The 12629-nt window shown below is 42.3% G+C and overlaps 1 protein-coding gene across 7 annotated transcripts in view; it reads right to left on the bottom strand.

The window, feature by feature from the left end:
- DYNC1I1 (dynein cytoplasmic 1 intermediate chain 1) overlaps nt 1–12629 on the bottom strand; it is a 186267-nt gene that overhangs the window by 68841 nt on the left and 104797 nt on the right. For all 7 annotated transcript variants that reach the window (XM_066317643.1, XM_066317678.1, XM_066317652.1 and 4 more), the window contains 2 exons: nt 5452–5614; nt 4202–4301 (listed from right to left, as the gene is read on the bottom strand). In XM_066317643.1, coding sequence (XP_066173740.1) covers nt 4202–4301; nt 5452–5614 — 263 coding nt within the window. The remainder of the gene's footprint in view (nt 1–4201; nt 4302–5451; nt 5615–12629) is intronic.

Genomic DNA, 12629 nt, shown 5'->3' with positions numbered 1-12629 from the left:
ATCAGAGCCACATTTTTTTTGTATACCCATTATCCACTGTTGTATAGAAGTAGATATGCAACACCCATATTTCTTTGCTTTGTTTATATATATCTATATACATAATATCACATATGAAAAATCAGAATTTCACACTGTCTGGATGACCTGGCAACATTTTAAAACACCATAAGAAGTATCAATTTATCCACAAAACATCAATTACTTTCTGTCTACATAGTAACTCCCAGTTATCCACTCTCACAGTTTGAGACTAGCATCTCTGGTAACCACTGTCCTTCCATCTAAATATTTGCCTGCTTAGAGGGATAAGGCAGTGGAGATTATGGCATGTCCAGAGAAAAGCATGTGGCTTCTGCAGACCAATGAGTCAGCAGCTCAAGTTCTGCAAGACCTACAGTCTCCTCTTGTAAATTAGAAATGCTTTCCCTCCAAATTTCTCAGTATCTGCCAATTACTGTCAGTATCTGCCAATTTTTGTCTTTCCCAGGTAAGTTCCTGCCAAGCCATCCACCACTTTACAGAAGAACAGTGCAGCTGGTAGATTCAAAGGAAGCAGGACAAAGGAACTCTCATCTGGGAGCTGTGAATTTGATCCAAAAGGCATTTTAACGATGATAAAAAAAGACCCCAAACCACCACCCTTTCTACCACTATTATTTGGGTCTGAACCTCTTTGCTCTCAAAATCCATTTTGAAGAAATAATACATCCAGATGTAACTTCTGCCACCAGCAGCTGTTGCTTCCCACATTCTGTACACTTCCATGGATAATGTATCACAGAACTGATGATTTTTCAATTCAAGCTCATTGCTCCAAATGAGCCTGGACCCATGTGTGGAAGAATCAGCAATGACACATGGACACCAGAGCCTACCCCTTTCCCATTTTAAGGAAACTCTGACTAGATTGTACCTACATCCCTCCAGACCCTGGGCTGCTGGTACAGCTTGTAAGAATGATTTAGCACACAATTCACCTGCATGGGATTTAGACCAACCATGTCTTCTCCCTCATCAAGACCTGAGGGACACCTGAGGGTGAATTAATCCCACATCTGAGATAACACCTCTCAGGACACAGTTGTGCCAGTCCTGCCCTCAACTGCTCTCATCCATCTCCTCTCCTCTCTCACCTCTGGCAACAGAGCTTACAGCCACTTCTGAACAGCAAGCTCTGCTTCTCCTTTGAACCTTGTGATCCCACACTGGCCCACGTCCAAGTAAACAGAGTGTGCAGCAGGCTCTTGACAGGGCATCACATTTTGGCTGAGCAGGCTGGGGGTCATTCACGCGAGTGGCTGAGCCTACAGTCATGAAGGGGCAGATACCTGGGCAGGCAGAAGTAACAAGCCCTCTTGCCAGCATGACTGCAACAAGCTAGGGGGTGTGATCAGGTCCAAAGTACCAATTTTGAAGCACTTTGGGATTGGTTCATGCTCCTGTGAAGTTTAGTGAGCATGGTTAGCAGCAGGTATGGCCACAAACAAACACTGACTCAAATCTTGCTGGTCTATTGGTAGGTTTTGCAATCAGTTTATGTACTTGACTGGAAACACAGTTTAAAGTTGACACCTAGCTGAGTAACACCATTATGAGGCTTTTTGACTCTTAGAACAACAACTAAGTGCAGCAGCCTAAATCTTCTCTGGCACTGCACACTCCAATGCTCCACTCAATCTACTTCCATTTGCACAGTTTCAGTCCTCACCAGGTGCCCAGAAGTCCTTCCTGCCACTGAAAACAACATGGAAATGGTGTTGTGCAAAACCTCACTCAAGGCTGCTGCCTGCACATAGGGATGTGTCAAGAAAGACACATCCCTATGCCCAAGACCATGTTTTTCTTGGCTTCAGGCAATCTAAGCTAGCTCCTATGGACAGAGTAAGGTGCTATCATTCTTTGCATTTACTCTCAGTCTGTTGAACCTTTCCCTAAGATCCTTAAGCCTCTAAGCCATTTTCCTGTTCTCTGTGAAAGAATCAAGGGGCTAGAGGGTTAACTTGAACTGTATGAATGATCCCACATGTTTGAGACCATATTCTACATGAGACTGGAAACAGAATAATTTGTTTAATCAATGCATCAATGTCCTTTGTTTGATTAAGGTTCTATTTTCCTCCAGGCTGTTTTGCAGCAGCAGTTTTATCGGAGAAAATTGAGCAATGTGTTCTGCAGTTCCCATGATCATTCAAGTTATCCTTTGGCACAGTGGACACTATCATGTCCTGGTGCATGTGTGAGCAGCAGAGATAGTGGTTAGGTGAAATACCTCTGTCTGCCTCCAGCTCCTGTCCCATGGATACAACTCAAAGCAGGAAGGGGAGGAGGCAACTCCATACTCCTAAGCTACTGTAGGGGAGCGTGCAGAAGCCCCCCACACAGAGAAGCCCCTGCTGGGGTGCCAGGGAGCTGAGCATGAGGAGTTAACAAAGAGGAAGGCAGGAGGGGCCACCCTGGAACAAAGAGGTGGGAAGCAGAACATGCCTTCAAGCCCCAGGGGCTGAACAATTACATTTGGCAGTGCTCTTCTGAGGCGGCTTTTTTTCTTGCTGCCCTGGGAATACAGTAAGAGCTGCCTGTTAGGAAAATATCAGATAAGAATTCCATGTAATTTCCAGCCCCTGAACAAGTGAACAACCTAAGATAAGTGTTTCCTCAGGCTTATATTTGATTTCTGTGGAAATCCATATGTGCTTAAAGGCCACCCACATCACAATAGTGCATACCTGTTGCTAGGCTGATATTTTGTATGAAAGCAAAGTTATAAATCCGTCATTTCACACATGGGGTGCAAGCTGGCTAGTACAAGAAGCCTCTCTGCAGCTGGCTGTTGTGCACCACCCAGACCTCCTCAGCCTAGCAGCCATTCTCACCGGGACTCCCTGATTCTTCTCCTCTCTGCTGCCTCTGTGCAGTCAGCTGCCACCTTGCTGGGAAGCACCCAGACAGATGGAGGCAGCTCTGCTGCCATTTCCAGGGGAAGGAGAGAAGCATGGATTAAAAGTCCCCATGGTTCCTTATCCACTGCCTCTCTCCAGCCTGCACACGCCACTGATGTACTTGACCTTGAGCACTTGCTCTGTTCATGTGCATATCTAATGTGGTGCAGAAAGAGCTGCCCCTTCTAAGATTATGCAAAGCTTGTTCTTAATTCTGGGCTGAGCCACATCTGTAGCACCTTTGCTACCCACACCAGGCTGCACCAGGTCTCTGGAGACCCCGTGGCACGCCTGAGGCTGGGTTTGGGGCCAAGTAGGCAGATTGGCTTGTGCTTGCATTTTTGAACTCCATGTCCTCTTGGAGCAGTTTTGTTTTATCTATATGGTGGATTTAGAAGCAATCTCCTTGGTTCTCTCCTCAGGGAAATCAGATGGTTTGCTCCACGCCAGAACCTAGAAACAGGCTAACAACAATGAAACAGGACAAGGGGGGCTGGAGTAAAACTAGTACCAAACTCATTTAACGACATGTGATGATGTCTGCTCATCCCAGCTCCCCAGCAGAACAACTAATTAAACTGGTTTCTACACTACACTGATGTGATTGCATTGGTTTTGGAGACCTTAAGCATGTCTATCATCAGTTTTATTTTCCAATGACAATGCTTTGCAGTGCAGAGAAACTGGGTAGATTCCAGGCATGCTGCTTTAGCATGACCCAGAGCAGCTGCAGTTTCCTCTTCCATCACTTGAAGAGAGGACCTAGCAGTTTTCTTCTTTTCAATCTCTCCAAATTGTTCAGATACTTTCACATTTTTAGTTTTAGTATATTAGAAAAGTTAATTTCATTTCTCACCATTATTTTTTTTTATATATATACTACTCTACAGAGTTATGCATATTTGGTAAATTAATTTTTGTTACTTTAATTTTAAACCATTTGTCCTAAAAAAAATTCCATTTATGGCTGAAGTAGTGAAAGGGAGAGGAAAAGTAAAGACTTCATCTTGGTAGGTTATCCTAGGGTTTTAACACAACATCCTGATTTTGAAGACCAAGTAACATACAAAAAAAATGACAGCTTCAATATTGTCCACTACTCTTCTTTATAGAGAAATGTGCCTCCACTCACACAGGGCCCTGCTGTTATTGCAAAACATCCTGCTGTGTATAAAGAAGAGCAGACAGAGGCTGCCCATAAGTTTTACAGGGAGAAGTGGAAGTGATACAGAAACATATCTCCCAATGTCACATCTTACCTGAAGAGACCAATCCATGCAGGTGACGACGCGATGCTTCGACCAGTGCTCATCATAGAACTGCCGGTTAAAGGAAAGGTTGGCTCCTGCTTGAACATCTCTGTGTGAATTCAAACAAAGGGACATTTTCAAGTACCAGGGTTCAAATGCTGTGAAAAGCAAGGCAAAAGTTTTTGACTACTTCTAAGATCTCTGCTCAGCCTGGGGAAGTCTGCCACCTTGACTTAATTGCTCTCACTGACTGTCTGGCTGAAAACGATGCAACAAGGAACAAATTTTAGATATTTCAAAAACCCACACTTTTTAATTTCTCACTGCCTGCCTGACTCTTCTGGATCACCCTGGGCCATCTCTGCCCTCTTGTCTCTCAGGATGAACCTGACAGGCACTCAGGTCTCCCTTTTCTAACTTTCACTTCCAAGCTATAACCAAAGACCTCTTACTTTTGACTCCTGAAATCTTAAAGGTACAGTACCTCCTCCTAGAGATGGAGACAGCAGATGCTGTGTGACATTGTAACGACAGGCTGAAGCTCAGTGCTGGTCCAACACTGCCACACTGATGCACTCAGCTGGTCCATAGGGATGACATTCTGAGTTAATCTCCAGTAACTTCCATGCAATACAGCTACTAATTTGCCATGAGGCTTCAACAGATTCATAGCTAGGCTGCAATCCAAATATTTCCTCTCCAACTAACAAGTTTTACTGTTTTTGCTCCCATGTCAATTGCTGAAAACAAAACTTTTCACTTCTAATCTTAGCTGTTTAGATTGCAAATGCTTTGAGAGATCATTTTCATCCCCACAATGCATGGTATAGTGGGATCCACTACAGACCTGAGGCAGTAGTAGAACATAAACAACACTAGTTTGAATTTGTGAAAATATCATAAGCACACACAGGTATACCACTGGAATGTTCATTTACATGGACATGTGATTACACACATTTATCTCTTTCAGTTATTTTTCCAGAATTTTAAATTTCATCACAAAAAGGAAACAAAATATTAAACCTGCTGAATAATACATCAAATTTTAAAAAAGGCCCAAAACTCAGATCAGTAAAGCACAAAGCTATTTTACAATACAATTTCAGATGAAAAAATGACCCAGGCCGTCATTAAGAGATTATGAGCTTTCCTTAACTATAAAAAAGTTAAATTTTGTTTAAAGTTAAGGCTTCCTGTTATTGGAATTATCTTTATAAAACTTATTTTACAAAAGAAAAAAAAACCTCCAAACTGACCCATCTTTCTCTTCTACATCCCTGCCACTATAGTCAAAGAAGATGTCAGAATCTTCAGCCAAAGCTCGCTCAATTACACGTATTGTGCGGTCAAAAAATATCAGGAATTCTTCTGAATGGAGAACTTGTTGCTTTTCTTCTTCTGTCAGTTCTCTAGGAGGAGCTTGGAAAATGAAAAGATGTAGTTAGAGTATGACATTTCACCCCCTTCCCAATGAATCAACATCTTCAGTGGGTTTTTTTTACATGAAAGCTTGCTGTAGCCATGTCAGGAGAAAAATCAAAGCTTACTCTTAAAATCACAACTAAGAAGTTTTTAGTATGTCTAAACATTCTCCTGTATATTACCAGAATGTAGCCTTTACATAGACAAGATCTTATATCTTATGTATTTATTATTCTGAAATGGAAAATACTTAAACCCCCCAAATTAAATAAACTCAGTGTTCCTATTTCAGGAAATGGCCGTGACTGACGTTTAGGCAATACCTAACTGGAAAAAGCAGAACACTTATGTAACAGAGGACCTGTCAGAAGAGCTGAAGATAAAATAATCTTCTTAACTTATACTACAGTTCTTTATAATAAAAGGTCTCACATAATCTCTCCCTTCAATTTGTCCAATTTCTACTTGGTGTCACTGATAAATTCTGTCTTTGCTTCAGAGCTTTTGCAAAGTAATGAAGTGAATAACCAAAGATATTCTCTGAGGCAGCAAAATTGAAAGCAACCAGCCAAACAGCAGTTTCTTTAAGGCAGTTTTATTCCTTGCAGAGGAATCCTAAGGCCCAGAGCAACAAAAGTCACTGAGCCATGGGCAAATCTGCCCTGGGAGGGGTAGTGGCTGTCTTGGGCAGTAGTAAGAATAGCATGTCCCCCACAAGATGAAGTTGCTTCTTTGCATGTACACAGAGATGCTAAATCTTTACTTCCAGTATTTCCAGTTGGACCCTTCATTTGAAAAATACTATCTTTAAGGGATGCACCAATGCAACATCTCCATCAGTTTAATGAGCTGCTGGTAAATTATAACTCAAATGTGAACATATGGAATGAAAGCTGGGATACTGCTGTTACTACGGTACAAAATTCTGTTCTCAAGTACACTATCAGGGCATATTGTTATTGTGGCAATACTGTATACTGATTATGCATTAGCCCACGAGTGCTTTTGAATCATCACTTTGGTTGTATTTCAGAATTACTTGTTTTTCAAGAAATGACATTAGTATCTTTACAGTTGCCACAAACCAACCTTGCAACTAGTCTAAATTCCCAGCTCTGTTGACAGTGATTTTTGTTCCAAATTTATTAGGAACACAAACAGCATATCATAAATAGATTTACTGCAAAACTACATCGACTCTTCCATAAGAGTTTAACAGGTGATCAAAGCTCTCCTGCATTTGGCTTTACACTACAGATTTGAGGTGTTTACCTGTGAATATGACCTTGCAGTCTCTTTAGGCCATATTGGGTTAAAACACCAGCAGCCAAAAAAAGGAATTCAGCAGTTCAGAGAACAGCCACCACACAGCAAAGTTTAACTCCCAGCCCTGTCATACATATATCAATGTTTAATTAAACAATGAGTGACACAGCTTCAAGCTATAGCTCAAAATGATTTTCTACTTTCTGTGCCACATCACATAGCTTCTCTCAGTGATCAGGGAGATGTGGACCTTGCTCTCCGTCTGATTTTCCTGTGCTTCACACTGAATTCATACACTCCAATGCCCAACTGGATTGGGCACGATGCCACCACCATCCCCCGGGGCAGGAACTGATGGAAGAAGGGCACAGCAGCAGGCAGGAGGAGTGACATGGTCACTGCAGTACACAGCCCCCCGTTTCCAGTATACCTGCTCTCAGAGTGGCTGTGGTTGGGAGAGGCTGCCATCATCATACATTGCCTCAAGTTTGCCTCAAGTGGTCAAAGCATTAGCTCTGAAAGACAAAATCTCTGCACTACACCTGACCTAAACAGAGAGGGCAAGAGAAGTGCAAAAGGTGGAGGAGCAATTCGGCCCTCAGGAGACAGAGCAGCTAGGAAGTTACGAACTTTAGCCTTTGATGATGTCCTATGGCCTTGTCCCTATGTCTCCTACCAGCAGGTTAGTGGTCCCTGTGGAGCTCCACACATCCAGAGAATACCTGCATCCCCTCCCACGGTCCCCCAGAGTAGCACAGTGACAATTACCAAGGCAGAACAATTTGCCCCTAAGTGCTTTACACAGAAGCAAAGCATGTGAAAGAAAAAAGAAGGACTAGCAAAAAGTACAGCTTGACCTATTGCAGCATCCACTGCTGAACAGTAATTGGCACTGAGGGAACCCATCTGGCAAGGAAGCCTGTAATGTGGCAATATCCCATCGTCACCACTAAAGCATTGCTTTCCGAGAATCAAAGACAACAAGCATGACAATGCAGCAAAATGGCATAAAGAGGGGGAAAATAACTGCAAAGGCAACTGGAAAACTCGCTTTAAACTGCTCCAAATGGTAAAAATTATTTGCTTAATCAAATGCTCTCTACAGCTTGGAAATACAAATTTATTACTCGGCCATTTGCTGACTATAACTGCAAAGAAAATACAACCCAAAATCAATAGAATGGGAAAAGGCAAAAAATAAACAACTCGGGAGCTGTGGAGTGCTCACAAGCAGTGAAGACACACATGATTGTAGTTCTACCTCAGCAAAATCTCCCTTGCAGTTAGCAGTGATCTGTGGGAGGCCAGCAGTCTATTAAACCATCAGGAACACCTTGGCTAAAGTTTTTAGGGCATAAATCAGCTTACCTCATTCATCTGACTGACACACCAGATGCCCTCTGGCAATATTAAGCTTCATATTTTAGCCTTATTTTCTTCTTTCATTCGGCTGCCTCTGAAGTTTTATTTGAGGCAATCTCTTCTTACAAGAATGTTAACATCATTACTTTTTCCAGTGTAAAACATTGCTTTAACTACTGTAAATACATGAAGTATAAGCAAAAAAAACCCCAAACAGACAGGCTTGTTCTTTCAAATATGGAGGTTTTCTAACCATTTATCTTTCAGAAACATTTCCATTTTCTCCTTGTTCCTTCTCCCTGTCTGTCCATTACCTCAAATAAAATAAAAAGAACCTGTGTAATTTTCTGCAATTTTTCTTCCGATCTGGGAGCTTACAGTGACTTTGATCTCAGCTTTCAAGAAACATAGGCTCTCTTCAAGGAAAAATGAGAAATGTAAGTAGCTGATCAAAGTGTTGTTTTGTTTTGTTTTGTCACAGAGACCTATGTGATGTGACAATACCTCCAGAAATTCCCTGTAAGAATACAGCATTTGTCTTCAAGTATCTGTTCTCCCTGGCATAAAACCCAAACCAACCACATCTAACCTTCTGTGCTGAACAAAGCCCAGTGCAGTGTGTGCTTTACCACTGCTAAAAGTTACGTGCTTATTGCCTGGAGTGCAATGAAAACTCCTGCTATGAAAGCTCCACGGTTTGCTCTTGTTTCAACACCACAGCTTCCTAAGGAGCTGTTGTGCCTGTGCTCTCATTCCACCCAAAGGAGCTGAACCCATCTGTGACCCTGCACAGCTCATGGCAGGACGATGCATGGTGCAGCCACCAAGTCCTGCCTAACAGGACCACCGGGCATCCCATCTGTCCACAAACCCACTGAGACATCAGTGGGACCCCACAACCACCAGCAGCCTGCTCTGCAAGTGGCTCTGGGGCTCTGATGTCAGCAACTTGTATCAAAGAAGCCCTGTGTTCATGCTAATGTATAATACTGTACAAAACAAAATGGAATTTACATTTAATATTAAATTGCTGTACAGAGTAATATATGCACAGAGGACACCACAGGGAAAGAAACTGTGAGGTGTATCTTAATGGTATTATATACTTGTGCTTGAACACGAAGGTCTAGAACATGAAACAGCAGTTGAACATTATATCAAAGCAACCAATTTATTCAAGACTTATTTAGAAAAATAGGAACATTTTATTATTTCATGTGACTTTACATAATCTTCAGAAATAACATATTTCACATCAGGTCCTTTGTCCATAAATTTCTTTGGACAAATCAGAAAGAAACAAAAAGTGATATTAAAATACCTTCTTGAATCTTTAGGAATGAAGATAAAATTGCTGCAGACTTGTTTTCATTCAACAGAAGCATGTTTGTAGTAAATACAACATAAATAGTTGGGATAACAGTGCAGGAACAAATTTAGAAATATTCAAGTACCAGGATTTGAGTCTTCTCTCAAGGGAGTTAAAAAAACTAAAGAAAAAAAACTCAAATAAAACAAAAAAACCCACCTCACATTTAAATAAATATAACAAAGATTCTCCTGGAATCTCAGCAATTTTAAAAATCTGACGAGATAAATGAAAACCAAGTCCATTAAAGGAAAAAGAAAAGACCAAACCAAAAGAACAAGACCAAAACAAGTAAGAGATTGAAAGAAAGGGCAAACGAATAAAAACAGGAAAAGCAGGAAGCAGCCTTGTTATCAACCCAGAGATATAATGAGAGACAGAAGGAGATTATTAAAACCCCTTTTAGAGCTGTATTATTTCTTTCAGCATCTATTTAAATCCATGTAAACTTTAGATGTGCTGACGACAGAGGATGGCTTAAAGGTACAGGGTGAGAACTGCAAGGTGTGAAGCGGCTCTCAGCAGCTTTCAGTCCTTGCCTGCTGGTACCTTGTGATCCTCCCGTTTTTCTTGTGCCTCACACTTTCATGTCAGGCTTGATATATGCCATATCCTGCTTTGCTGTGTGCCATACCATGGTTTGATATATGTCATGTCTTTGTTGTGCTGGCAAGGCCCTTCATGGCATAATTACTGAACATAAAAAGGAAGATTTCAAGCTTTATTTAGGGATTTTTTGATTCTGAAGTAGCAATTATTTGCAGAGCCCTAAATTTGATACTGTGCCAGGCACTGCTGTTCCCACTGCCTGTGCTTCTCCAGGGGCCATGCTGGACACCAGCCCTGAGCATGCCTGAGCTGGCTGTAAGGATGGGTCAGCACACCTGAGTTCACTGTGGTGTTGGTGACAGTGAAACCATGGCATTTCTGGCCATGAAAAACCTCACCACAACCTGTCTTGCTTTTCCAATACTGATGCCTAAGCTGTCGAGAGTGAAACCATCTCCACCAGCCCAGCCTGCTCTGTGGACACCTGAGCCCCATGCACAGAGCCAGGGCAAGAGCAGGGCACAGCAGGTGGTTGGAGCTGCAGATCCCACCCTTTCCCATCACAGTCTTCTGTGCAAGTTTCTGTGGATATGCCCATGCCTTCAGATAAATGCAGGTTGAGGCCCACTTTCAAGACCTAGCCCATCCCACTGTTCATGTGGCTTCTACTGACACAAAGAGGAGCCTTAGGTGGAGCTCCAGAGCTCTCTGGTGGTGGAAAACCCCATCCCAGTTGATGCCACAGTTTGGGACCAGTCTCTTGTTTATGTGGTCAGGAGAGGCTGGGAACAGGCAGAGCCCAGCCCAGTTCACCGTCAGGTATCCCACACTCAGTTCTTCCAAAAACAATGGGGAGAACATGCACCCACAACATGGGTGGCAACAGGCAGGCCCACAGAAGGAACACAAGGTGGTCCCATGGCTTCATAAACTTCAAGTGGTCAACAAGTCAGTTCTTCATCTCCCACTCCACTTTGGGGGGCTCGAGCTGCTCCTCTGCCCTTCATGCCTCCATGGCACTGAAGTTCTGCAAGAGGTGACATGCCAGACAGGCTGCTCCAGTGCAGGTGCACTGTGGGCTTTACAGTGATGCTGGGACATGTCCAGAACCATGGTCAGACCCTACAAACACTCCTGACTGCTGAATAATCCCACCAAACCCCACAGAGCAACTCTGGGGTGTGCGGGGGGAAGATGAGGAAATTAGGCATGCAATAAATGTCTGAAGAATTAAATTGAACTACCTATAAACCACATAGAAGAAAAAAAATCACGTTTCCTCCTAAAATACCATTATAAAAATAGAGCACTCTTGTCCTGTTGGCTTGGAGAGGGGGAAACTGAACAGACTGCATCCAAACTTTATTTTTTCGTCCTGACCAATTTTTGAGTTATATTCATGAAAAAATGGTCTGCCTTTCTCTCCCTGCACTTCTCTCTCCCATGGATTTTTTCTTAACACTCCTATAACTCAAAAAAAGCCATGCTGATTTTTTTTAATCTGTTAAAAAATGTGCTCCCTGAGCTGAAACCAAATTTCAGCCCAGAGCAAATTTTTACGTCTGGGTTATAAATCCCTGAAAAACAGGATTCATAATGGAAGTGCTGACACAGCCTTAACTACTATATAGCAGTGTGAATGGCGCCACTATAATGTCTATTAGAGATTCTTTAAAAAGTTTGCAAAATATTGTCTTGCCTTGCAGAGAAAAAGAAGCCAGAGTACTTAATGCCAACATAAACATGCTTTTAACCCATTATGTGCTAATTTGCAGAAAAGCTATTAATTCTGAGTAGGCACACAGAGTGCAGCACCGACAGGAAATGTTCTTCTAAACTCCTGTTTGACTTGTAACATGGTTTTAATCACTTCCATGAAACACAAACGATGGCTTATAACTCTGAATGTTGCTCAGAACATGAGAAGGGTGATTACAACAGAGAGGAAAATGGGATTTTGTAGGCAAAAGGGCTAAAGCCAACAGGGAGAGAATGACACCAAAGACTAAAAAGTGGGATTCCATTCCATGTCAGTTTGGGGATGATGACTTAATTTGATTCACGGCATTTAATGCCTGTCAGCAGCACACCACTATTTTATCTATCACAACACATACTACAGGTCAAGTTCACTTTCTATCAGGCAATGAGCTTGCTTTCTTCTTCCTTGAACCCAGTCAAATGTTAGCACCTCACAAAGCTGGTTCTGCTGAAACCAGCTGTGCCTTGCTTATACAGTCCACAGTTGATGTTCCTGAGACCAGTGCTAAACCTGCCCAGATACCTACTGCTCCTGGGGGTCTGCTAGGGAAGGGGAGCCCTGCCCTCTGACTAAAACACAGCAAAGAAATAAAAGATGTTGGCAGTGGTGGCTGGTGAGCAAAGTATATAAAGTGCAAACTTAAAAGCCCATTAAAAAAAGGTGAAATATATCAGGTCAGGGTGCTATTTTGATTTTTTTCTTCT

This window comes from Sylvia atricapilla, chromosome 1, assembly GCF_009819655.1.
Source record: "Sylvia atricapilla isolate bSylAtr1 chromosome 1, bSylAtr1.pri, whole genome shotgun sequence".
Taxonomy (NCBI): domain Eukaryota; kingdom Metazoa; phylum Chordata; class Aves; order Passeriformes; family Sylviidae; genus Sylvia; species Sylvia atricapilla.
Note: the sequence above shows the minus strand (reverse complement) of the source record. Positions and strands in the feature narration are given on the sequence as shown.